Source organism: Sorex fumeus, unplaced genomic scaffold (assembly GCF_029834395.1).
Source record: "Sorex fumeus unplaced genomic scaffold, SorFum_2.1 ptg000036l, whole genome shotgun sequence".
In the NCBI taxonomy this organism is placed as follows: Eukaryota; Metazoa; Chordata; class Mammalia; order Eulipotyphla; family Soricidae; genus Sorex; species Sorex fumeus.
This window is the reverse complement of record NW_026606093.1, coordinates 4,768,216-4,795,338: the sequence shown is the minus strand read 5'-3', so window position 1 is coordinate 4,795,338 and position 27,123 is coordinate 4,768,216. Positions and strand designations below refer to the sequence as shown.

The following is a 27,123-nucleotide window of genomic DNA, read 5'->3' as shown; positions in this document are numbered from 1 at the left end:
CCCATGCTTACCAATAAATTGTTTTCATTCAGTCCCAGCAACCTCTGGAAGATCTTGATACTCAATTGAGAAGAACACTGAGTCCAGAGTCTATTGCGGTGACATCTGCAGTTGGTGTAAGTTTGAAAATCTTGATAAAATCTTTACATAACCCAAAGGCATATTTCTGGGACATAATGGTAATCTGGGGGCAGGGAGGTGCCTCCAAGAATTTTGCTTTTGGGAGGATGATAGTCAGTCCCCAATACCGCCAGAAGTGCCCTCCGTGTACGGTGTGGAGAATTGTCTCTGAGCACCAATTCAGTCATCAATGGGATGTGACTCTCCAAAGAAACAAAAACAAAGAAATGGCAACCTGGGCCATTTTTGATGCCATAATACCTATTTAAAGCCTTCATTCCAGCCAATAGAAGTGAGATAGACTAATGAAAGTTTAACGTGGACCCAGAAATTTAGCAATGTAAAGTTACAATTAGATAGATAGATAGATAGATATAGAGAGATAGATAAAAGAGATATATATTTAGGTATATAAAAAGATATATATATAGATATATAAAATATATCGTATATAGATTTTTTAATTTATTTTATTTATATATATATAAAATCTCCAGAAGAGCCCAAAAGATGACTCCATATATATAGATATATGTTTTTATTTATTTTATTTTTTTTATATTTGAAAGATAATTTCTTATGTTTCCTCTGGTTAGAATTGTTCCTCAGATTAATCCTGTGAATGTTGTATTTATGCTTTAGAGTAGGTACTACTTAAAAAGGTTTTTTGTTTTTTTGGGTTTTTTATTTATTTAGACTCTGTGGTTTACAAAGTTATTTTTAATTGGTTTCAGTTCAGGCATATAACGTTCCAACCTCTAGTTCCACCACCCCATAACCCTATCCCTCCACCAGTACAGTTTTGTTTTGTTTTTGTGCCACACCCAGCCATTCTTAGGGCTTCTGGCTCCCTGTTTGGGAATCACTCCTGGTGGGCTCAGGACCATACAGATTACCAGGGATTGTACCTGTGTCAGCTGCTTGCAAAGCAAGCGTCCTGCATGCCGTACTATTATTCTGGCTCCTCCAGTACTACTAAAAATTTTAGATAACTCATTTAGGCGTGTGACAGAACGTGTTCTGATTAAAATTCAACTCTGAGGGGTGAAAAACCTCTAAATATTCAGAGAATAGTTAAAGTGATACAAAGGGTTAAGACTCAATTTTCTTCTAACAAGAAGTTATCTTTCTTGAGTTGGTGGTGTGACTCAATGACAAATGGCATAGTTTATGTGTGAGGCGCTGAATTCAATCCCCAGCACATGTATTTAAAAGGAAAAACAAATTAGTTTGGACATTAGTATTTCACGTCTGTTTGGCTTTTTCTTTTCTTTGTTTTACAAAGGTCGGGGTAGCAGTATCAATACAAAAACTTTAAAGTAGGAGCCCATAAGATGTCTCGGTGGCTTAAAAAGTACTTACTTGCCAAGCAGAAGTTCAAATCCCAGTGGTGCTGCATGCACTAAGGTGATGGAAATAGTTTTCCTGTCGTGAATCTCTAGAAGAGCCCAAAAGATGACTCTGCAGCTTAATACATTAATACATAAGATCAAACCTCAGTTCCTACCCCAAGCACTGGGCCAGTTCGAACTCTGCTGTTAACAGGGAACTCTACTAAGATAGTGCTGAAGGTGGCTCGGTAGCTTAGAGAATACCCTGGCCACATATGAGGCCACCAGTGAGGTGGGATGTATTTGAGAGTGACTAAAGCTAAATCCCTTGTTTTGCAGCCTGTGCCGGTGGTGGCTCCAACAGCAGTTGTGGAAACCGGGGGTCAGCCTCAGAAGGACGGTGAGCATTCTTGTCTATATTGCTGTTTCCAGGCCTTCCTTTAACTGATTATAGAGATTCCTATTTCAGAGAAACACACGTGAGAGTATAGGTATGTTTGAAACCACTTTCAAGAACTTGTTTAATGTGTATTGATTTTGTGTCCATTTTTTTTAATTTATTTAATCCCGTTGAAATTGCAAAGTAATATGATTGTTTTCCAGACATACAGTGTTTCCACTCCAGTTCCTTTACCAGTTTCTACTTTCCTCCACCAATGTTACTGCACCCCTTCCCCACCATTCCACACCCACACCTCCAGTCCCACCCCTTTTGCCTCCCACCCCAGTCTGCCTCTGTTAGAAACACCAATTATTGGGGGGAAGGGGGGAATGTTACTTTTTTATAAAATAAGATAGAACTTCAATTGAAATATAAAATCAGTTATTAACTTGTTGTATAAAAGAAAATGCTGATACTTAAAAGTATTTTGAGAAAGAACTTGGAACAAATGATTATCCCCAGAAAGAAGGAAATACAGCTATTAAAAACTTATCAGTGATACATTAAAAAATTTTTTAAAAAACTTACCAATGATTTTGATACCTGGTTTATTTTGCTAAAATATTCCCTGACTCAGTTTCTCATAGCTGTTATCATTTTTAAATCATCTTTCATGTCCTTGATTAAAGAACCAGGAAGATAACTCAAATAGCAGAGCACATGACAACATTTACAAGGGCCTGAGTTTGATCTTGACACCATATTGCCCCTTCCCCAACTACATCACTACTATAGTCCTGGTGGCCCCCCAGGATAACCCCTATGTATAAATTACGCACGCATGCGCATACACACACACACACACACCCATCCATTAAAAATCTTATCTATGAACTAAAGAATCGATAAGTCACCTTCTTAATACATATTATATCTCAGTTTGGTGTTTTTGGTTTTTAAATACTATCTGACAGTGTTTTTAATGTTACAGTTTTATTTATAGGCAACGTTTTATTATTTTAAACAGTGCTGTGTATATATGTGTGTGTGTATACACATATGTACATACACATATAAGAAAGGGTAGAGAATTGATAAATTTCAGACTTTCAGTTCCTCACAAGTAATATATTCTTTTCATACTAAAGTTATCTAGTAAGAGAACAGACAGTAACTTCTAGGTCAGAGACTAAAAGGAGAGGCAGATGAGAAAATTTCCCTTGCCTCTGTGATTTTTCTCATGTTTTATATCGTTTCTTCTCTGCTGTATTCTGGCCAAAGGGAAAAGAAGCTAACTAAAAAGAGATGCTAGTTTAACTTGTGTTTCTGCATGTTTTTGTTTCAGTTTCTCAAGTTTCAGAAGGTTCTGTCCTTGCAACCAGTTCAGGAACTGGTGTTTTTCAGACAGGGCGATTCCAGGTAAGACAGTTTCTCCCCATACTTCATTTTTGGAGGGAAAAATGCCTTTTGGACATACTTGCTAATCCAAGGATATATTTCTTTTTTTTTTAAAGCACTATCATTTCTCCCTCTAACAAACATTAGCGTTTAAAGAAAATACAGGATATTTAAAAGATCAGTTTCATACTATCGACCCATCCTCTTTTATCACCAGCACCACCATCACTCTATAAGATTACTTCTTGGAAGTATATTTTTCCTCTTCCTTTTCCTCTGTACACATGTCTCTCTCTAACTGACCCTGCTTCTCCAGTGAATGCCTTATTTCTTTTCTTGTCAGCAGTTGATTTAATTCCATTTCCATTGTTACTTGTTTCTGCTGTTTTCAGCGTAATAAAACAAAAAGTGAGCATCTTTCTGTCCCAGTGTTTTTGAATATTTAGAGTAACTTTCTTAGAATTAACTTCTGAAGTGAAAATACAGAGTCGCTATCAAGTGATAACACATCATTTCATTTTCCTGAGTGAATGGTTTCTGTTCCTTCATACATCGTGCCAAAATTGGAAGTCAGTCCTTCTTGTTGCTGGACTGCATTTTCATTAATAATAGATGAATGAAGTAAAGGCCCTCCCGTTGATCATCGATTTGCTCGAGCGGGCCCAGTAACGTCTCCATTGGAGACTTTGTTGTTACTGTGTCTGGCATATCGAATACTCTCGGTAGCTTGCCGGGCTCTCCGAGAGGGGCGGAGGAATCGAACTCGGGTCGGCCATGTTGGCTGCGTGCAAGGCAGATGCCCACCCGCTGTGCTATCGCTCCAGCCCAGATGAATGAAGTAGGATACGGATCTTAACCTCTCTTTAGTATCATTTAGGTGTTTGTTTATTTTTTAAGTAGGTAAGATGGTTATACTAGTATTAACATTTATGGTAGTGATAGATAAAGCTACTGCACCTTTACCATTGCCTAATACTGTCCATCAACAACCTTTGTTACTTCTAATTGTTAGGTTGACTCTTTAACATATTTTGATTCTTAGCATTTAGCATTTATTAAGTTTAATCAGTGGTTTTTTGTAGTCATAAACAATCTTAAAGATTCCGTGAGCTAATCATTTTTACTGTGACATGAATCTGAGTCCTGTGCGTAATGAAATTAACTTACTTGGTAAGCTTAACCAGCCCCTTCAAATTCTGCAGCTCAATGAAGATAAGTTCTTTATTATGGTCTTCAATATATTTTCACAGTTAAAAAATGAAGAGGATATGTAAGCAGACAAATCAGCTTAAGCACTGATATTTCAGCTTTTTTTATGATTAATGCTAAACTTTTAATATTGCAAACTTAACCCCGCTTTGATTTCTTTCCTTCAGGTTTCAGTCACTATGGATGACACACAGAAAGGGGGTAAAAGTAAGCCAGAAGATACAAAGTCTGTTCACTTTGAATCCAGCACTTCAGAGTCCTCAGTACTATCAAGTAGTAGTCCAGAGAGTACCCTGGTAAAACCAGAGCCTAATGGGTTAACCATCCACATTGCTTCAGATATGCCAGATAGTGCCCACAAAATCTCTGCCTCGGAAACAAAGACAGAAACTGGACAACCCACCAAGGTTGGACGATTCCAGGTGACAACTACAGCAAACAAGGTAGGTCGTTTCTCTATATCAAGAACGGAAGATAAGGTTGGTGAGGCCAAGAAAGAGGTACCAGTGACATCTCCGTCTGTGGATTTGGAACAAACTGCCCTTCCTGCTGTGATACCAAAGAAAGAAAAGTCGGAACTCTCAGATCCTGCGCATCTGAACGGACCATCTTCTGACCTAGAAACAGCTTTTCTAAGTAGAGATGTGGATGATGGTTCAGGCAGTCCACACTCGCCTCCTCAAGTACTCTCAAAGAGCCTTCCTATCCAGAACCTAAGTCAAAGCCTTAGTAATTCATTCAATTCCTCTTACATGAGTAGTGACAACGAGTCAGACATCGAAGATGAAGACTTAAAATTAGAACTGCGACAACTAAGAGAAAAGTAAGTACGATTCTTCCTATGTAAGATTAATGGCAGAAAATAAGATGTTGTTCCTGGCACCTAGATCAATATTCATTCTTGTCACTGTGATAGGCTTAAATTTTACTTCTTTTAGGATGAGTGCCAGAGATGTGAAACAAGTGATGTACACATGCTCCGCATGTGCGCTGAGGCCCTGGGTTTGATACCCAGCACCACATGGACCCCCCCCCCCCCACCATCATTATCGGTGTGGCCCCCACGAGTAAAAAAAAGTGGGTGTGGTATGCAAAAGTTAGTTCTTAGAATACAGTTCTTACTGATTCTTATTTATTTATGTATTTATTTGGGCTGGAGCAGTAGCACAGCGGGTACCGTGTTTGCCGTGCACTCAGCCAACCCAACCCAACTGACCCAGGCTTGATTCCTCCACCCCTCTCGGAGAGCCCGGCAAGCTACTGAGAGTATCTTGCTCGCACGGCAAAGCCTGGCAAGCTGCCCGTGACGTATTCGATATGCCAAAAACAGTAACAGGTGTCACAATGGAGGCATTACTGGACCCACTCAAGCAAGTCGATGAGCAATGGGAGGACAGTGACAGTGTTTTATTTATTTTTAAGCAATTTATTGGCCTAGGGCAGGCATCCTAGGAAGCTCAGTGAGAGGAACTTGGCAGTGGTTTGGAACTCTGGATTCTTTTTTTTTCTCTTTTCTTTTTGGGTCACACTCAGCAATGCACAGTGGTTACTCCTGGCTCATGCACTCAGGAATTACTCCTGGTGGTGCTCTGGGGACCATATGGGATGCTGGGAATTGAACGCGTGCAAGGAATCGCGAAACCTGATTTGGTATTACTCCAGCCCCAGTTCTTAACGATTCTTGACCTTTTAAGAGTTGAATGCAGAGCATTTTGACATAGATAATTTATTCAGAACATTTTTGATTATATAAACTTCAATATACTAATACATTATCATTATGGGCGTTTGCCTTGCACGTGGCTGACCCGGGATCGATCCTCCATCCCTCTCAGAGAGCCCGGCAAGCTACCGAGAGTATCCTGCCCACACGGCAGAGCCTGGCAAGCTCCCCGTGGCATATTTGATATGCAAAAAACAGTAACGACAAGTCTCACAATGGAGACGTTACTGGTGCCTGCTCAAGCAAATCGATGAACAATGAGAGGACAGTGCTACAGTGCAATAGCATTTCTGGGGATTGAGAGATAGTACAATGTGTGGGGTACTTGCCTTGCCTGTGACTGATCCAGGCTTAATCCTTAGAACTCTATGTAGTCTCTTGGGCTCTGAGTCAAAAAGAAAGCCCTGAGAACAGCCAAGTGTGACCCAAACCACCCACTACCAAGTCCATTCCCCCCCCCCCATACCACTGTTTAATTATTACCAATCTTAACTATTTACTAGTCTACTGTATGGTTTTAGTAAAGGCACTAAGATAAAAGATTATGTTAGTAGATTTTGTTAGTCATGTTTGACAGAGGAGCAAATCATGTAACCTCAAAGTTAGGAAATGTTTTTCTTCTAACAGTTCATCAGTCACTTATTGTTGACTAGGAACTTGTTGGAATTTGAGTTGCATAATATAGGCTAATGAGATGAGTTGATAATTAACAATCTCAAGGTCTTAGAAATGAAACAGATATAGTTAGGGAAAACATTTTAAGTAGATACATCTTGCATGAAGGTCAAAGTATTTGTTGTTAATTCTTTTTTGAACAAAGATGAACATATTTTTAAATAATGTTTTTTATCTTTATAGACATCTTAAAGAGATTCAAGACCTGCAGAGTCGCCAGAAACATGAAATTGAATCTTTGTATACCAAACTGGGCAAAGTTCCACCTGCTGTCATTATTCCCCCAGCTGCCCCACTTTCCGGGAGAAGAAGGCGACCAACTAAAAACAAAGGCAGCAAATCTAGTCGTAGCAGTTCCTTGGGGAATAAAAGTCCCCAGCTTTCAGGTAAAAAAAACCCTGGACTAGGTTAGCCGTGAATATCTTGACTTTAGTTTTTGCTTTCAGTTTTATAATCTGTTGAACTTCTTGTTATTTTTATTAAATTATAAGAGGCACGGCAAAGCCTGGCAAGCTACCCATGACATATTCGATAGGCCAAAGACAGAAACAAGTTCCACAATTTGTTGTGAGATGTTACTGGTGCCCACTCGAGCAAATCAATGAACAACGGGAGGACAGTGCTACCGACTTTCAGACATTCCTAATACTAGTACTCTTTTTTCTTTGACTCCCTTCCCCTTCCCCCAATTTTATAGTACTTCTTACTTAGTCTGCTAAAGTAACTGTGTGAATCCACTGGTGTACTCCATTATAAATCTATATAGCTATGTACTCAGAGTCCTTATAGTTGTTCACAAGGAGTAAACATTAAATTGCCTGATAATTCAAATAATTAACATTTTATCAAATTCTTGAACAGGTGGAGGAAAAGCAATTTTCTCTAATATAAAAAAAGCATTTTAGGCAGCCACACTGGGGAGGGCATTGTCTTGGACGCGATAGATATGGGTTCCATTCCATCTCTGGCATCCCATATGGTCCCCAAGCAATGCCAGGACTTATTCCTAAGTGCAGAGCCAGGAGTAATCCCTGAGTACCTGAGTACAGCTAAGTGTGCTCCTACCCACCAAAAAAAAAAAAAAGACTTTTTTCTCAGTGCAGGTAACTTCTTCCTCTTAATGGATTTAATGGATGAATTGGTCATAAACACAGCTGGTATAAATGTTTGTTTCACATAGATATTTGGGTGTTTAATGATTTTTTTTTTTTTTAATGTTACTGTCCTCCCATTGTTCATCAGTTTGCTTGAGCGGGCCCAGTCAAGTCTCCATTGTGAGACTCATTACTGTGTTTAGCATATAGAATACGTCACGGGTAGCTTCAGGCTTTGCCGAGCGGGCGAGATACTCTGTGGTAGCTTGCCAGGCTCTCTGCTATTTATTCAGCCACTGATTAGCTGATTGAATTGGGCATGAACTCCACCTTACTTTTTTTTTATATAGTTTTATTTATTGAATCACCATGAGAGCAGTTACAAAGCTTTTGGATTTAAGTCTCGGTCGTACAATCAAACACCTGTACCTTCACCAGTGCCCATTCTCCACCACCAAAAAACCCAGTATAACCCCATCTCACACCCTCCCCCTACCTGTGGGGCAGATGATTTCTACATTACTCTCTTTCTAGTTTGATCACATTCAATACACCAGGCCCACCATTATTATTTGGGATTTTACCCCAACACTCAGAAAAGGCAACGGTAGACAATTTGTTTTCTATTGCTGGTTAAGAATAACATACGATATTACTTAGCTGAAGTAGTGGCCACGCGATTTTGAAATTCGAAATTTTAACTTAAATCTGGAGGGATTTCTGCCAAAACCTCAATGATTTTTCTTAATTAAAGTTTTTATTTATTTTGAAATAACTTATTAGTGGCTTTAATCAAAGAAATACTAAGTCAGTCTTTTATAATAAATTATGGGTTATCTTTTAATTGTGATAGATTTTGCTCTGGTGAAATTATGGTACTGTTAACAAGTAATTAGTTTAAGAATGGAGAAAGCTGAAAGAAGTTTATATCTAATATTTGCTTTTCACATTCAATATAAATATGTTGGAGAACAGGTGCAAATTTTATAGCTGCTCTGTATTCTTTGGAAGTTATATTGGTTTGATTGATTAGGTTTGGGCTTTGGACTACAGATTAGCTACATGCAAGAAAGTATACCCATTGTACTATCTCTCTGACTGTCTAGAAACTTTTAGAAACTTGTAGGCTTTAGAAGCCTAAACTCCTTTTTGTGAGTTAAATTCTTCTGACATTTTTCAGTAGACTGCAGTTCTGGATACTAGGGAACAGAGAAGTTGCTCCATTTTAAGTCATTGGACTAGTGAGTTCAGCATCACCTACCATTACTTTGTAGTCAGTTACATCATATTTTGTTTGTTTGGGGCCACATCCTGTGGTGCTCAGAGGTAACTCCTTATTCTGCACTTAGGATTTACTCCTGGCAGGGCTCGGGAGACTATATGAGACACTTGTGATCAAATCTAGACCAGCCTATCCACGGAACTGTCTTTTTAGCCCTTACATCATTTTTTTTTTCAAGTTGCATGAATTAACACACATGCTGAGCGTGTGTGAGGCCCTGGGTTTGACCCCTAGTACTTCATGTCCTCCTGACCACTGCTGCATATTGCCCCAGGCTCTCATCCCCACGGGGTGTGTGTTCCTCCATACCATGAAGCTGCTTTTGCCAGTACTCCGATTGCTAACCTGGTTTCCACAATTATGGGAAACTTGGCTACGTAATTTAGGATATGGGAGACTGTTCACACTTTTCTCCTATCATTTAATTTAAAAAATAGTTTTTTTAATAAACATTTTTTAGGACTAGATAGACTGCCTTCCTAACAGATCTAGTTTTATCATAATTCATCTCAGTTACTTTATTATGGGATTTTTTTAATGCAATCAAGAAATTGTAAAATAAAGTATTCTTAGAACTTGGGTAATAAAATTTACTGCATCTTTGGGGTTGGAGAGATAGTACAGCAGAGAGGGTACTTGCCTTGCCATGGCCAATCCTGGCATCCCATATGATCCCCCAAGCCAGCCAGACAGAATCCCTGTGCACTACCAAAACTGGTGTGGCCCCAAGACAACAGTAGTAAGTTACTGCATCTTTAATTTTCTTACTCGGCTTAGTCTTGTGAATCATTCAGGTTGCTTTAGAGTTAGAAATCTTTTGGGCAGGAGAAATAGTACAGCAGGTAGCATTCCTGCCTTGCATGCTGCTGACCTGGGTTTAATTCCCAGCATCCCATAAGGCCCCATAAGCATCACCAGGAGTAGATTTCTGAGTGAAGAGCCAGTAGTAAGCCCTGAGCACCGCCATGTGTGTCCCCAAAACAAAAACAAAAAGTTAAGAATTTTGAAGGAGCCAGGGGCGTATCTCAGTGAAAGAACACTTATCTTGGAAGTATGATACCCAGCACCTCATAAACAAAAATGTTCTTTTGGAATAGTTTGTTCTAGCCCTATTCCGTTGATTGCCTGTCAGTACTCATTTCCCTTCTGTTAGTGAAGACTTGATCTTCCATCGGGTGTAGCCCTGAAATCTATAGCTTTTAGCCTCTTCGTACAATGGTACAAATAAAGAAATAAGAATGGTACTTAATAAGTACAGTGGCGAAGCCGTGCATATTTCAGTTTATATTCTCACGACACCTTAATTTTTGGACAGGTAACCTGTCTGGCCAGAGTGCAACTTCCGTCTTACACCCCCAGCAGACCCTCCATGCTCCTGGGAACATCCCGGAGACTGGGCAGAATCAGCTGTTACAGCCCCTTAAGCCATCTCCCTCTAGTGACAACCTCTATTCAGCCTTCACAAGTGACGGTGCCATTTCAGTACCAAGCCTTTCTGCTCCAGGTCAAGGTAAGAAATGAAAGCAACCAATATCTTGCGGAAATGGGAAGTGTTGCCGTAACTGTGACAAAGTTGAGGTGGGGTGGAAGAGCGGCTGAGCAGTACACAGTCTGTATATCTTGGACAGTGATTAGATTAGATTGGCTCGTTTCTTCCATCGGGTAAAATTACAGTTATCAAGAAATTACAAGAGGTTATATCCGTGACATATAGGAGAACTTAGTGACTCATTTTGGAACTAGATTTTTAATACCGAACAGATTTTTGGACCAAATTCACAGGAGTTTTAGCAGTTTCCCAAATTTAATGCATTTGTGTCGCCAACATTAGTATAGAAGGAAGAGCTTCTAGTAACATTAGAGCAAGAGTGAAAGTAATCTGGGCAGATCAAAATGAAAGCAAATACAGATAACTGGTTAGGTGCTTTGCCACCATATCCTAGAAGTTAGAATATCAGAGAAGTAATGTTGTCTCTTCACAAGTGAGTGTTCTTGTCTAATAGGATCAGATGGTATTAGTCCCATTGAGAAGGGTTCCGAAATTTTGTAGCTGGAGGGAAATGAGGCCTAATATTTCTTGTGTGACACAGCTGACCTTTCCCTAGAAGCTTACTCTTCCGTGTGCCATCTTAGTGCATTTCACCACTTCAGCCTCAAGTTTCTAACATCTTGTAGCTGTGTTCTGTCTCTTCTCTCTCTGTTCTTCCCTGTTTTTCCCCTCTCACAGGCTGTGCGAAGTTTAACTGTGCATCTGAGCAGGTGACATTCAAACCTGGTGGCAGGAGGACCCGATTTCTGAGTACGCCCTGCTTGGCTCTTTGTGTGTAACACCTTTACTCCTTCCTCGTCCTTGTTTTCTTCTGCTTGGATCTGATATTCATGCAGTCCATTTTCATTTGTCTATTTGTTTATCATCTACTCAGTGGCATGGCTGAACTATTGTTACCCTCAGAAGTTTGGGACTCTGATAATTATGATTAAGGGTGTAGAAATGGGTTTTTAAACGCTTCAGAATAAGTTTTCGATAGAATTGCTTGTTGTATGTAGGTCTGTCAGAGTAGGAATGGTTATTATCAAAGATATGTAGATTACGGAGTTACTAAAAATAATGAAATCTAAAGTCCATGTGACAGAAAGCATCTTAACCACTGATGCATGTAGATCCTGGCAGTGAGTAAAAGTTACACCTTATGTTTCTGTTCTTTTTCAGGAGTAAGTTGAAATTTTAGTCTTCTCAGTTTAGCCTAACCATGAATTGAAAAGATGCAACAAATTAATCATTGCAATACCACTACCCTCTAAACTCCATAAAGTTAGTGGTTCAAAGGATTTTAGTGTAGGTAGGAAAAAGTGTTCATTCTACTAAGGATCAAAGGCCTGCAAATGAAAATGGTGTTTTAAACATAACTGCTGATCCACCCAGCTTTCCTCTATTAATAAAAGCATTTTGGTGGAAGTTTAAATAGGTCGGTATGCTACAATGCATGGAGGAGACCCAGGTTTTATCCCAGTGTTGCATGTGATCCCTTTAGTACAGCCAAGGTTGATCTTCCCAAGCAGCAAGCCAGGAATAGCTCCTAAGCACTGACTATGGAGTATGGTCCAAGCTTCCCACACACACTCCCCCAAAAAGAAATTGTGCAATAGCAAGTTACTTATTCTCTCCAGATCATCTTTGCTGTGTGTGAAAAAATTATGCTAATTTTCTAGGTTGTTGAGGAGTCAAATAAAATTTGACACAAAAATAGGTACTTGAGCAGCACATACCATTTCCACCTGGTACGTAGCACATTAAGTGGTCAGTAAATGTCTGTTGAAATAAAAATTTTAAATAGGAATAGAATTTGGATAAAAACTTTCTTGCTAAGGCCTCAAACTTCTGATGTGATTATTAAAGTGTTTTGTTGTTGGTTTTTTTTTTATGCATGTGCAAAGGCCATCATATTTCTGAATATGGTTTAGAGATCCTTGAGCCTCATCATTTATCATTAGTGCAGGGCTATTTAACAATGAAGAATATGAAAGGGCATTACCCAGTGTGATGGTTTCAGAAGCATTTTGAGTTTTGAGCAGTCAACAGCTTTCCAGGTTAGATTAGACAACACTTTGCACATTAGCACCATGTCGCTTATATAATTTATTTGCCCAGCTAGAAAGATAAGGAAGTGCTCATAATAGGAAACTTTAAAGTAGCAGTTTTGTAGGAAAGAATGAGATGCCAGGCCAACGCTAAGAAGCCCAGGATTTCTGTGGGAATAGAGAGCAAATCCGTTTTATGAAATAGAATGTGACAGGTGCTGCTTCAGATTAGTTCACTTAATTCACCATACCTTCAAGATAGATGGTCTTACACTACTGTTCCAGTGAAAATAGTTAGAAATAATAACTCTTTTTCATTTGCTTTTGAGTAAGAATGTGATACCCTGTCGAAGAGGCAGATTAAAGTAAATGTGGAAGGAGAAGAGGTGCTTAGAGGAATGGGGCAAGAGGTGTTGGATTATTCTGTGCTCTCAAAATAGATTATAGTTTGGAAGCACGGCTTGGCTTAATGCTTTATTTTTGTTCAAGTTGCTTTGTTTTCCACATACTTCTAAAGATTCTTCTAGAGGGGAATGGGATAGAATGTATATCTAGGATGTGGAAATACAATAGCCAAATCAAGGTAACTTAAAACAATAGTAGTGGTCCTATCTCTCATGCTGTGATAGAACTGCTAATGCATTGGACTGAGTGCTTTTTAACAACCCAGCAGGAGAAACAGAAAGTGGGACAGGGTCAATGCAAAGACGGTTTGGGCATTCAAAATTGCAGAAAACCTGGAGTTCCTCCCTCTTGATGCAGAGAATGACTCTGTGACGTGATTGGTGTAGAAACTCAACTTCTGTCAGCAAGTTGGAGTCAGTTAGATTTCTCCCACTAGAAATCTGTGGGAAGGCTCCCACACTGTCTCCCCTCCTGCTTTCTCTTGCTGGGCCTTTGTGTGCTGTTTAAGAGATTCTAAGTATTTTACACTGATGTTTCTTTATCTTTAACACATTGCTCTCTCTTTGTGCTTCAGGGAAGATGGTGAAAAAAGTCTGTCCTTGCAACCAGCTCTGTAGTAATTATCTTTTCTTTCTGTTACTTTTGATCCTTGATTGCAAAGCCTGTTACTCATTAATTCTTTGAAACCTAAAGCTAACTCCCTATTCCCAACTCCATCTGTCTAGTTTTGCACCCTTTTCTAATAGATCCTTTAATGTGCTTAATTGCTGACCACTGGCTCTCCTCCTAGTTAAGAAATCACCTCATAATTCGTGTTCTCAGTGTTCCTCCCCTGTGAGCATAGCTCTGTAACAGAAGTTGGTGAGGCACATGAATATCGAGAGATCAGAGCTACCTGGCTCCTTTGGGGAAGAGTCCTCTAGTCAGCAAGTACGTGCCAGCCACTAGTGGCTGTGTCAACCGAAAAAACAGTTGTTAAAACATATAAAAGTTCATAACCCTTGGGGATGAGATGATAACTCACATATGTCTTGCATACTGAGGCCCCAAGTTCTATCTCCATCACTGCATGACCCCTTAAAGCATCACTGGACCTGGTGATCGTCAGCACCACTGGGCCCAAGCAGCACCATGTCACCAGGAATGGCCCCAAGGTCTCCAGATACTGATTTATGAATTTGGGCCCTTTGTCAGCATTCTCTGCACCCCCTCACCCCCACCCCCTAAAAAAGAGAAAAGTCCATACTTTCACATTACAGTGAGAAAGGTTTGCAAGATTGGTGAGATGACATTATTTTGTAGAATTTGGCTTCTTAGATTAGTGGCTTCACTTTAAGGTTGGTTCAGCAACTCAGCAGGCCACCTACAGGGCCAACAAGAAAACTACATTTGGGCTACTGGGCGGTAAGTTGTGCCTCATATAGGTTGTTACTAGAACCTGGTGGTGTGGGGTATGAGGGAAATGTATTGACAAAAAGTCTTTGAATGAATTTTCTATGGTAAAATGGCTCCTTTTTGGAGCTTTTCAGGGTCATTGATTGAATAAGGTTTAAAGGTAGTAGACCCTCTGTAAGACAAGCAGTATTCTCAGAAATAATCTGTATCAGAAATTCTCTTCACTTCTATAATGAACTGAATGCACTAGCTGTTCCTAATCCTTATCAGCAAATCTGCTTTTCCAGGCATTCAATTCTGGTCTAAAAAGCATGTGGTTTTCCCCTCTTTGGTGGAAAATCTGTTTTCAGCAATGAGAATAAGGTTTAAACTATGGTCGCCTCTCCCTTACAGCATAAACCTGCACTTTCAGAATCCAGTATTGCTAATATTTATCAAAATGAAAAATGGAATCTGGTTATAAAGGGGCCTTACAGTATCAGAGGCAACTAGCATGAGACTAGAGAGGCATCACTCCCAGCATGAGCTTTGGGAATAAAAAATGCTCAACTCGATTGCGCTGCTTGTATTTGGCTTTTGACAGCTCTGCTCACTTGTGATGGTTTTTGGTTTTTTGGTTGGGTTTTTTTTTTTTTGGTTTTGTTTTGTTTTCTGATTTTGAAACTTTGTCAAGCTTATCATGCAGTAATTCAAGTAACTTGATGATCATCCTCATGCATGTGACATGCTTGCCTATCTGGATTCCATCATCATGACTACCCATCCTCATTGCCTGTGCTTCCTATTCCACCACTGTCTCTCTTGCTAATTGAGGAGGGCTGTTTCCTGTGCTTTTATATTTTTCCACTTGGGTTTCCTGTATTGTAGTGAATTTATCCTTCCCTTTACACTGTCTGTGCAACAGAAACCCCCCTGTGGCTCTCTCAGGCACCAAAAAGTGGGCTGATACACACTGCAGATCAAGGTCTTGCTTAGGTGGCCGCGAGCATGTAACCTTCACTCTGCAACTTCACGTCCAGATTAGCTGTTACTCTAGGGCAGACTTGCTTATGTATGCCATTCCTTGGGTGCTAGAATATAAACTTGAAACCAGCAGTGGATTATGAAGGGCTATTTAAAAAGAAAATAAAAGTGTGTATATATATATATGTATTGAAAGGACTTTTAGATGGCAGAGTTGCTTGAGGTGTGCTGCTGTGCTCCAGTGCTGCTTGATCTTGAAAGCAGGAATATGTATGCATCCTTAGCCCTCAGCATTACTTAAATAGCTTAAGTATCAGTGGCTCACAACTTATTTTAATAGCTTTTATTTATTCTGCAGCAAATACGAGATCCTGTGTAAGAAAGTGGGGTGTAAGGGGTATGAAACAAGACCCTGACTCTTCTTTCCCTCTTCCCTAAATCTTGCCTCCTCGAATAATCTTCAGTGTGCCCTCCAGCAGAGCCGAAATCAGGCAGGACACAGACTCCTTTCTTTTCAAACCCTAGCAATAGAATTTCTTCATCATAATCTCAAAGCTTCTCCTCCCCTTTGCACCCTCCCTCACCTGAATGTTCCTGTTGCTTCCACATGAGAGTGCTTGCTCTTCTGGGAAGAGGGGGCAAGGGAATGGGCGAAGAACCTCGAACCAATTGAAACCTAAGTCACCTTGAGGAAAACGGTCTTCCTGGAGTTGAATCGTTCGAGTACAGCATAAAGAGCCTTCCTTAGGGTCCAGGGTGATAGCTCAGAGGGCTAGAGCACATGCCTTGGGTCCAAGAGCCTGGGGTTCAATCCCCAGCGGCTCATGGTCCCCAGAGCGCTTCCAGGCATGGCCCCCGAAACAACAAAAAAGTCCACCTCTCTTCATGAGTGATTTTGGGTCTTTACTCATTAACAACTAGGGGAGGCTAAAAGCGTGATCGCTCCTAAGTTTATGTGGACCACTTCACTGTTAGTGGTTGGGTGCCAAGTTTCTTTTTACAGAGCATGCTACTGCTTTTGTTACTTTCTATTAAAGAATGGTTAAAGACTGTCAGTGGCTTCATGGTTTAGGGACCCCATCTTTTCCTGGGCCAAGCACTTACCTTTGCATTCCTTTAACTCTTTCTTTAACCTTGCTTTAATGTGCAAGAAATCTTCTTTTGCCCTACATTCTGCAACATTCTAAGGCAACTGGCTTCATTGCCCATACTACACCTCCCACATCGACATGGTGATGGGAATACCGTACTCGCGGCAAGCTTCACTACTCTACAGTGCTGTGGAGGGGCTGAGAGAAGTTTTTGCCCTTTGTACCTATCATCACCCTGAGTTTTGCCTCATCTGCAGCAGCTTCCTGAAAAGAACCTGTTTGACTACCCTGTTTTGCCCCGAACACAGTACCTTGGAAACTTCCTTTCTTGCATGGCTTCCCAATATATTCTTTTCCCGTTTTGTGGCTTGCTTGTCATCATATTGTGAAGTTTTTTCTTTTCCTACAGTTATAGTCCAGGCTCCTCTTAATGGTTGTATTCTTTTGCTTCTTCCTCTAGGGACCAGCAGCACAAACACTGTCGGGGGGCCAGTGAACAGCCAAGCTGCCCAAGCTCAGCCACCTGCCATGACGTCCAGCAGGAAGGGCACATTCACAGATGACCTGCACAAGTTGGTGGACAACTGGGCCCGAGATGCCATGAATCTTTCAGGCAGGAGAGGAAGCAAAGGGCACATGAATTATGAGGTAATTCTTTCCTTGTGTTCCAAGTCTGTCAGAGCACACATTTGAATCAAACATATTACTTAGGCTAGTGCTTAATATTTCATGCCATAATCTTTTTAGTAGCTCCTCCTTTTTCATTTTTGTTTTGGAACCACATGCAGGAGTGTTTGGGGCTTATTCCTGACTCTGCTTTAGGGATTCTTCCTGGCAATGCTTGGGAGGATCATTTGTGTTGCTAAGATTGGCACTCACGTACCAGGCAAGCACCTTACCTGGTGTGCTATCCTCCCTGGCCTCAGGTATTTTAGAAAAAGAAGATACACATCAGCCAGGTATACCCTTTTAGTTTTCGTTCCCCAAATCTCTGGCTCCCAGTAGGTCAGCTCTTTTCCTTCCATATTCTGATTTGCATGCACACACATACCACATAGTATTTGGTGAATATAAAGAATCGGATTGGAACAACAGTACAGAGGTAGGGCTCTTGCATTGCCGGCGGCCAACCTGGATTCAGTACCCAGCTTCCCATATGGTCTCCCGAGCGCTACCAGGAATAATTCCTGAGTGCAGAGCCAGGAATAAGCCCTCAGCATCACCAGGTGTGGCCCAAAAACTGGGGGAAGAGGGGTAGATACACACACACACACACACACACACACACACACACACACACACACACACACATATATCACAATCATCCTGTTGTTTGTCGATTGCCTCGAGCAGGCACCAGTAATATCTCCTTCGTCCTAGCTCTGAGATTCTAAAAAGTGCCATATTCAGGCTCTTTCAGAGTTAGGAGAATGAGACCCATCATTGTTACTGGTATTTGGCATATTGGGTCCGCCATGGGGAGTTTGCCAGACTCTGCCGTGTGGGCAGGTTACATTCAGTAGCCTGCCAGGTTGTCCAAAGCAAGAATGAGATAATAAGATGTCGGGAGCTGTTGGTGGGTGTGACCCTGCCTACTGGAAGATGGAGGATCTGGGTGGAGGATGCTCGGCCCCAGTCTGAGTAGACTTGGAGATCTCAGCCCCGGGACCCGCATGCCTTTGTTCCTCTGCCAGTACCTTCATGCGTGTGGGGAGTGGTCTCAGCATGGTGGTGGCTGGTTCTGGAGGAGGTCTTCGGCTGCCGGGGCTCTGCTCAGGGCAGGGAGGGAAACTCAACCCGCCCCCCTCCAAGGGGCCCTGGCGAGGACAGCCAGGTGCAGGGGCAGGAGATTCTGTGCTGTTCTCTTCTGGGAGGTGGGTTTTATAGTCTCTGGGTCTTGGCCGTTGATGGGATTACACGGCGGGGGGTGGGGGACCCCTGCCTACTGGAAGATGGAGGATCTATATATAGATGTGTGTATGTGTGTGTGTGTATACATATGTATACACATATATATGTATGTATGTATATATACACACACACATATGCACAAACATATATTTCAAAAATCTGTAATTATGGCATATTTTGTTTAGGTATTAACAAAATACTCTACCCTGTAAGAAATCCTAACTCTGGAATGAAATCTAAAATACCACCCATTTCACATGAATGGGTTAATCACCCCATCGTTGACATGAGGTTGTTTTGTTCACAGGGCCCTGGAATGGCAAGGAAGTTCTCTGCGCCTGGTCAGCTGTGCATCTCCATGACCTCAAACCTGGGTGGCTCCGCCCCCCTCTCTGCAGCATCAGCTACCTCTCTAGGTCACTTCACCAAGTCGATGTGCCCCCCACAGCAGTACGGTTTTCCAGCTCCCCCCTTTGGCGCTCAGTGGAGTGGGACCGGTGGCCCAGCACCACAGCCACTTGGGCAGTTCCAGCCTGTGGGAACTGCCTCCTTACAGAATTTCAACATCAGCAATTTGCAAAAATCCATCAGCAACCCCCCAGGTTCCAACCTGCGGACCACTTAGTCAGACCTAGAGACATTAACCAAATAGATTTGGGGGCAGAAGATGGAATGCTGAGGGGTGGGTGGGAGGGGGGGATGGGAAAGTAGCCTATATACTAACTACTAGTGCTGCATTTAACTGGTTATTTCTTGCCAGAAAGGAATGTTTTTTAATACCGCTAGAGCCCTCAAAATGGAGAATGTCCCTCCCTTTGCCATTTACTGGAGTGGAACAAAAAGGAAATAACAGCTTTCTTGTGATAGGGCAGCTTTGAACTATGCTTTTCTGTTTATCAATACCCAAAAATGAGGGCTAGTTAAGATGATTCTGTTAGAAAGCTAATGGAGAGCTCAAGTTAAAAAACACACCCCATCTGTATATCCAAGTGGATAGAGCTCTTCCATTTTGGTACTTCCCCTTACCGCCCCTTCCCCCAAAACCTTACTCCTTAAGAATCTAAACCACGAGACAGAAAATACATCATTGGGCGCTCTCCTACCCTGTATACGCCCCCACCCACTTTTTCTTTTTTCTTTTTCTTTTGTCCTATTTGTTGCTCTTTCGAACCCAGCGGAAAACACCAAGGAACTGAGGTTTCAACCCTTTCTTATGATAGGTCATTAGTGCTTTAAGCAGACAATATTAGCAGCTTTGACTGCAGCATTAGCAATTAGGGAAAAATAATTAAGTTCCCTGCGGACATGTAACTTTTGCCATCAGTTTTGATGTGGAAACACTGTGATATATAAATGTTGTTGGACAACAGTAGTTTTAAGAGTAAAATATGAAAGGTTTAAAAAGTTGGGGAAAAAAAGCTAGCTCTGTCCTTTACTTATTGAGACACTTTAACTTTTTCCTTTGTATTTCCATTGTATTAGATAAATAAATGTGAATGTAAAATTGTATAAATTACTGTACTTGAATACTTCTGTTCTCCCAGTATTGCTTGCTGGATATTTTAGTGCCTTGGACTTCTATTGCTTCTGCCATTAGCATCAACTTCTCATGAGAACCCAGAACAGCAAAGGGCATGTGGTCCATGGTGACCCCAGCAGTGGGTTATGCCAAAGGGAAATTGAAAGAGTATTTCTTAAGTCATACAACAGTTTTGTCTAGAGCAGGTGTAATATGAGCAGAGTGAGAAGTTAAGTTGACACCAGTGGTTGAAAGCAGAAAGTTCTGTTTCAGGAACAGTGAGGAAGGGTATGGTAACAAAATTGGGCAGTTAAAAAGATTATGGGTTGTGTATGATAAGTGAATGAAAAGAAAGACTAAACAAGAGAACAAACTTGGTGTGAAGATATGAGATGCCTGGTCAATCGTTGTCATAAGCTTTATTTATTTGAGTGGGGCTTAAACAGATGAGACCTAGAAGAAATGGCTGAATATTAAAGGAAGGGGGTGGGGGTTAATTTTTAAGATGGAAATGTGATAGTAAGTCACAGATGGAGAAAGTTGCTCTATGAAAAAATCTGATTGCTTTCTTCCTGTTGGACATGGATGATGCATTTTTCAGCTTCGGGATATATTTTGTGGAAAGTGGACCTACCCATTTCCTAGAAGATGTCCAGATGGTTGCAGGATCATATTCTGTTGTGCCACCTTTATTTTTAAAATTGCAACTGATATTTTCACATTTTCATGTAAACAGATAATCCCCTTAATAACTGCAACCAACCAGTATTATTTAGTACTATGCCTGTTTGTAATGGGCGGTTCTATTATTTTCAAGAGCTTTCAGGAAATACTCTCCTAATTGGCTAAGTTTGAGGTCTCTGGTATTGCTGAAGATCAGGAAAGGAGCTCGGAATCTTAATTTTGTGGGTGCTTCTTCTCTTGATTCGAGATGGGATATTGACAGATTTCCAACTTCTTACCCACCTCAATGGCACATCCCAGGAATTACCACATTAGGAAGACCGTGGTTGACTGTCCTGTCCTGTCATTCCTTCTCGGGCCCTCTTTTCTTTATATTAACCTAGGTCCCGACAATGCAAACGAAAGCTGAACATTTTAGGAAGGTAGAAATTAAAAGGGGAGGGGTTCCAAACCCTACTTCATATTTCGCTACTTATTTATTCTCTGCTTACAATTCTTGGGGAGTTACACGGATAAAACAAAGAAGGTGCCAAGAAAATGACAAACAGACCACCTAAAACAAACAATACCTTTTACCAGAGGATAGAGGAAGCCAAATGCAGTACATTACCGTTTTGTTATTTTGGTTTAATAACTTTGAGATCTCTTCACTTGCACACAAAAGTAAGAACTGGTTTTATTTACTGTTGATTTATTTTTCCCTCCTGTGGATGAAATAACTGAAGCCTAGAGGAATGAACTAGTGCTACTGAACTGTTTAAATTATTTTTGTGTTAATAGTACACTTTGAGTATCTTTTTCCACATTAAAAAATATTTCTGAATTATAAATGTTTTCCTTACATTATTTAACAATGTACACTGTTTAAAAAAAAACTGAATTTCAAACCTTGGGGGTTTCTCAGCAGCCGTTAATTGTACATTTTGCACTAACTCTGGGTGTTGCGCTTCTTGTAAGATTGCGCTTTGTGCTTCAGTTTGTTACCTTTGTAGACTTATTTAATGAAACCATTCAAATAAACCAAACTTGCTTTTGTTGAGCTGTGGGGTTTCATTTCCAGCAAATTCCTTTTTGCATGTCTTTAGTTCTGTTTTAATTGTGTGTGGTTTACTAACTTCAGCAACTTTTTTAGTGGCAGTTCTGACCTGAGCTAAAGATTATCCCAGAGAAAGATTTTTTTTCTAAAGAAAATGTAAGGATATCAATATCAGAAGATGACTGTGACCAACAACATGCAAGTCAAAGGGGATGCAAGGTAAGTTATTGCCTCTTTATGTTCCGAATGAATAAAAATAGTTAACTGCTTTCCTGTACTTTCATTTCTTATCTCTGCTTAAGAAAAAGAATTCTGAAACATTCTAAGCACTAAGAAAAAGGTGGGTGACATCTCACATTTCAAGTAGAAAACTAGGTACAGCTATTTATATCATCTAATATTACAAAGGATTTTGCTTCTTCCAAATAATGTCTACATTCTTTGATCGTTTCTTTGATTAGGAAAATATACGTAATAGTGATCCAGAAATCTATTAAGAAGTTTCCAAAGATGAAGACTGTAGTCTGAATTATACAACACAGTAATACACCCCTTATAATCTTTGTTCATAGTATAACAGAACAAGCACACCTGAGATACTACAAATTTGGTTCTAGGCAACACCCTACATTTGGCCCAGTGCATATTATCAAAAAAAAAAAAACAGTGCATACCTTAAAGTGCCTTATTGCTGAGACTGAAAAATATGGGTGTAGGCAGTTGACTTGCATGTGACTGCCCCTAGTTCAGATCTCTGGCAGATGGTCAACTGGGCACTGCCAGGAGTGATTCCTAAGCACAGAGCAAGGAGTAACTCTTAAGAACTGCCAGGTGTGACCCCCACAAAATTAATAAAATGGAATTGCCTTACTGCTATCAAATCTTAATCATCTAAGTCTTCAGTGGGTCGCACTTCACTTAATGAAGTCTCGTTCTACGACTAATCAGGTTGCTGACTGCAGGCCGTTTCTTAAAATAAGACAGTGAAGTTTGCCATATCATCTGAGGCATCTTCTCTTGAAAGATTTCTCTATAGCACACAATTGAATCAAGGGGCCAAAAAGAATACAGCAGGTAGGAGGTAGGATGCTTGCCTTGCATATGGCTGGCCCAGGTTCCATCCCCATCATCCCATATGGACCCCCCCCCCCCCCCCCCGCCAAGCACCATGAGTGATTCCTGAATGCAAAGCCAGAAGTAACCCCTGAGCATTGCCACCCCTCCTAACAGTTTTTTTAAATCAAATCTTCTTAAACCCTACGATATTATCTCCAGTGTTCACAGAATCTTCACCCTTAGATCCCATCTCAAAAAACCACAAAAAACCAGCTGTGTGTGTGGGGGGGGGGGGGGCGGGGGGGGGGCGCACACCCTGCAGTAGTGCTCTGGACTTACTCCTGGCTCTGCACTCAGGAATCACTCCTGGTAAGCACAAGAAACCATATGAGGTACTGGGGTCAGTTGTGTGCAAAGCATACTACCCACCATACCATCTCTCCAGTCCCAAACCACCTTATTTTGAAAAAAGCACACCTGTTAGTGCTAAGGGGGTTATTCCTGGCAGTTTTTTAAGGGTGATTCCTAATGGACTCATTCCAAGGACAATGCCAGGGATCAAATATTGATCTCATGCATGAAAGCATGCACACTAGCTCTCTGGGCTATCTGTATCCCAACTCCTCAAAAAACACATTTCCATAAGATGCAGTTCTTTATCTGTTAAGTTTTAATGTCACTGCCCTCCCATTCTTCATCGTTTTGCTCGAGTGGGCCAGGTAATGTCTCCGTTTTGAGACTTGCTACTGTGTTTGGCGTATTGAATACGTCACAGGTAGCTTGTCAGGCTTTGCCGTGCGGGCAAGATACTCTCGGTCACTTGCTGGGCTTGATTGTAGCAATTCAGTTGCATCTCCAGCCACTGAAATCTTTAACCCCACAAAGCCATCCAGGAGAGCTGATTTAAAATCAACCTCTTCAAAACTCGTTATGGTGACATTTTGATCCTTCAGGAATCATGGATGTTCTTGATGGCATTTAGAACCATTGGTAAATCCCTTCCAAAAGGTTTCGGATTTACTATATCCATGTGCATCACAGGAATCATCTATGGCAGCGATAGTCTTACAAAATATCCTAGACATATAAGTCAGCATTACTCCTTGACTCACAAACAGGGAAACATATCAACCTAACTATATATCCATCAGAGCTCTGATCAGGTACATTTATAAGCCAGTGATATTTTGAAAGGGATCTTCTTTCTGATCAGTTGGTCTCAGCAGTAATCTTTCAATCAATAAACCATACTGTAAACATACTGTTACCATCCAGGCTTTGTTGCATTTATACAGCATAGACAAAGTAGATCTTCTATAGATCTTAAGGGCCTTAGAATTTCAGAATGGTAAATGAATGCTAGCTTCAGCTTTAAGGAAATCAGCTAACAGGAGAATCAGCCTGACCTTTGAAAAACCAGGCATTGACGGCTTTCTACCTATTATTTCCTACGTGGCTTTTTACAGTGGAAGACTTTCATCTGCTTTGAAAAATCCATTGTTTATAGTAAAGTTGCCTTCAATGATATATCTTCAGAAAGTCTGTTGCAGAGCTGACATTAAAGTTGTTTCACCTTGCACTTTTTCGTAACTAAGTTGTTTTCTACCTTTAAATGTCACAAGCCCTTTGGCTCATTTTTGTTGTGGCTTCCTTTTTCTTTTTTACCACACCTCTTGGTCCTCAGGACTTCCGGCTCTGTTCAGAGTGACTCCTGGTGCTACTCAGGCGACCATAGATAGCACCAGGAACGCAAACAGGTTGGGTGGTCCTGTGTAGGATACGTATGTTCACTTCCTTATGCTATCCCCAGGGCTGTTTCACTTTTTCATTCACATGCACAGCACTTTTCATTCCTTTGAACGTGTCCTTATTTCACAACTTTGCTAAATGACCCAGGAGGCCTGGCTTTTGGCCTGTCTTGGCTTTCAGCATTCTATCCTCACTACATTTAGTCATGTCTAGTTTTTATTGGACTCATTTCAATATTGGTGAATCTTAGTATTGGAATGCTCAAAGAGTGGGAGGTAGCAAAACAGAAAACATCAAGCTCCCCATCTTACATGGGTGCACTTTGTGGCTCCCAAGAAAAAGTATAATAGTAACATGATAGATCGCTGGGCACAGATACAACCATTAACAGGTAATGAAAAAACTGCAATGTTGCCAAAACAGGACAAAATTAGCACATGTTGTTGGAAAATGACGCTGACAGACTTACTTGCTTGATGCAGAGGTACCACAAACCTTCAGCTTGTGTGTATTCATAAAACGAAGAAGCCCGCGGCTCTCCCACAGCCTGAGTCTGGTGGTCTCTACCCCACTCGGTACAGCCGATGCCAAGGGCAGACAAGGGAGGAAACAAGGGCCAGGCTGGTTGGTGATCAGTTGCCGTTTATTCCATTCTCCCCAAGTGCCTGTTCCAGTCTCACTGAACTCCGCATTCCAGTCTCCTGTCCCCCTTGCTAGTCTCTGAGCTCCAGCTCGCCTTCCTGGTCTCTCTAGTCTCTTCATACCCTCCCAAAACCTTAGCTGCAGGAACCACACCCAAGTCCCTAGTGCAGTCAACATATGAAAGCCCTTCCTGATCCCCTGGGGTTTTCTCTCTTCCTTAGTACAATAACCACTTAAACATCTTAAATCTTTTATATATATAACCTTGGAGTACTGTTACTTATTCAGCCATTAAGCTGGTTGAATTGGGCATGAATTCCAAATTTTTTTATTCTATTCTGAATGTTCATTATTTCACCCTTTTTTTTTTGATTCAGCATGACATAGGTACAATGCTTTCATGTTTGAGCTTCAGTCATACAATCATCAAACTCCCATCTCTTCACCAATGCACATTTTCCACCACCAAAATCCCGTATTACCCACACCTCCACCCCCATTCCAATCCTTCCCCTGCCTGTGTGGCAGACAATTTCCCCATAGTCCCTCTCTACTTTGGTTACATTTGATATTTTGACACCAGTTTCACCACCATTCAAACCTGTCAAAGACAGTGCTAGCGCTGGAGCACAGCGGGTAAGGTGTTTGCCTTGCACGCAGCCGACCCAGGTTCGATTTCCAGCATCCCATATGGTCCCCTGAGCACCGCCAGGAGTGATTCCTGAATGTATGAGCCAGGAGTAACCCTGAGCATTGCCAGGTGTGACCCAAAAAGAAAAAAAAAAGATAATGCTAGACGATTTGTTTCATATTGCTTGTTATGGTTAGAATATAATGTCCAGGAAAGTCTTTGTTGTTTGTGGATGTGACTGCCAAGCTACTGGAAAACTGGGGAACTGTGGGGTGGAGGCCGTCCAAGAGGGCTTGGAGATCTCAGTCACAGGTTCCCTCATATCGGGTTTTCCTGCCGGTCCACTCTGGTGAGGTTCATCCCATCTTGGGTGAGGTTCCTCAAGCATGTGGAGAGTGGCCTTGAGCATGGCAGCAGTTCAATTCTGGAGGTTTTTGGCTGCCTGGGTTCTGTTTGGAGCGGAGAAGGAGACAACCCCGCCCCCCTCCAAGGTGCCCTGGTGAAGACAGTCTGGCACGGGGTCAGGACATTCTACCGTGCTCTCTTCCTTGAGCTTTATAGTCCCTGGGTCTTGGCCGTTGATGAGATTACATGGTGCCGAGGATAGTTTGTGGGTGTGACTGCCAAGCTACTGGAAAACTGGAAACCTGGGGGGAGGAGGTTAAATCTGCATCTATTTAATATTAGTCATTTTGTATGGACACAGTAAGAGATACATGAAGCTTGTAGGGTGGCTCTCCAGGGGACATCTCGCTAGAGATCACAGACTACAGTGCTCAGGCCAGATTAGTCTTTCCTAACCCTAGCAGGGTCCTAGTCTAGTTGTTACTTTTTGGATTGTGGCAGAATTTGTCCATGGCCATGCTCGTAACTTACAGTTAAGTATTATGGCTCTTTGCCCAGGCCCATTTCGATGCCAGAGTAGCTCAGAGCTTGCCCTGGGTACATCCAGTCCCTCATCGGGACCCTGCTTTTGGGGTGCTAGGAACTAAGGGCAACTGAGGTTTAAGTGGAGAGAACAGATGCCCAGGAGTGAATATTATTCGGAGTCAACTAACTCCCAAGTTACAAAAGCATAGAATTAACTGTCTTCCTGTGTCTATACAAAAAAGGACATGGCTCTGAATTAACTATGCAGACCTAAGGAGACGAGAAAGCAATATTTACAAGTTAACAGAGTTTGATTAGGAGATAAAGGTGATTGACCAGTTGGGGGAGCAGAGCACAAAGAAAAAGTTTGCAGATAAT

The 27,123-nt window shown here is 41.3% G+C and overlaps 1 protein-coding gene across 5 annotated transcripts in view; it reads left to right on the top strand.

Moving 5' to 3' along the window:
* Positions 1-21,800, top strand: part of WNK1 (WNK lysine deficient protein kinase 1) — a 132,309-nt gene extending 110,509 nt beyond the window's left edge. For 3 of the 5 annotated variants that reach the window (XM_056117876.1, XM_056117875.1, XM_056117874.1), the window contains 8 exons: positions 33-116; positions 1,791-1,851; positions 3,179-3,252; positions 4,608-5,263; positions 7,022-7,224; positions 10,530-10,724; positions 17,108-17,295; positions 18,866-21,800. In XM_056117876.1, coding sequence (XP_055973851.1) covers positions 33-116; positions 1,791-1,851; positions 3,179-3,252; positions 4,608-5,263; positions 7,022-7,224; positions 10,530-10,724; positions 17,108-17,295; positions 18,866-19,183 — 1,779 coding nt within the window. In that variant the 3' untranslated portion in view covers positions 19,184-21,800. Of the gene's footprint in view, positions 1-32; positions 117-1,790; positions 1,852-3,178; positions 3,253-4,607; positions 5,264-7,021; positions 7,225-10,529; positions 10,725-11,441; positions 11,514-13,772; positions 13,815-16,020; positions 16,048-17,107; positions 17,296-18,865 lie in introns of all 5 variants that reach the window. The other 2 variants (XM_056117872.1, XM_056117873.1) reach the window with 2 other exon arrangements.
* Positions 21,801-27,123: the final 5,323 nt, after the last annotated feature.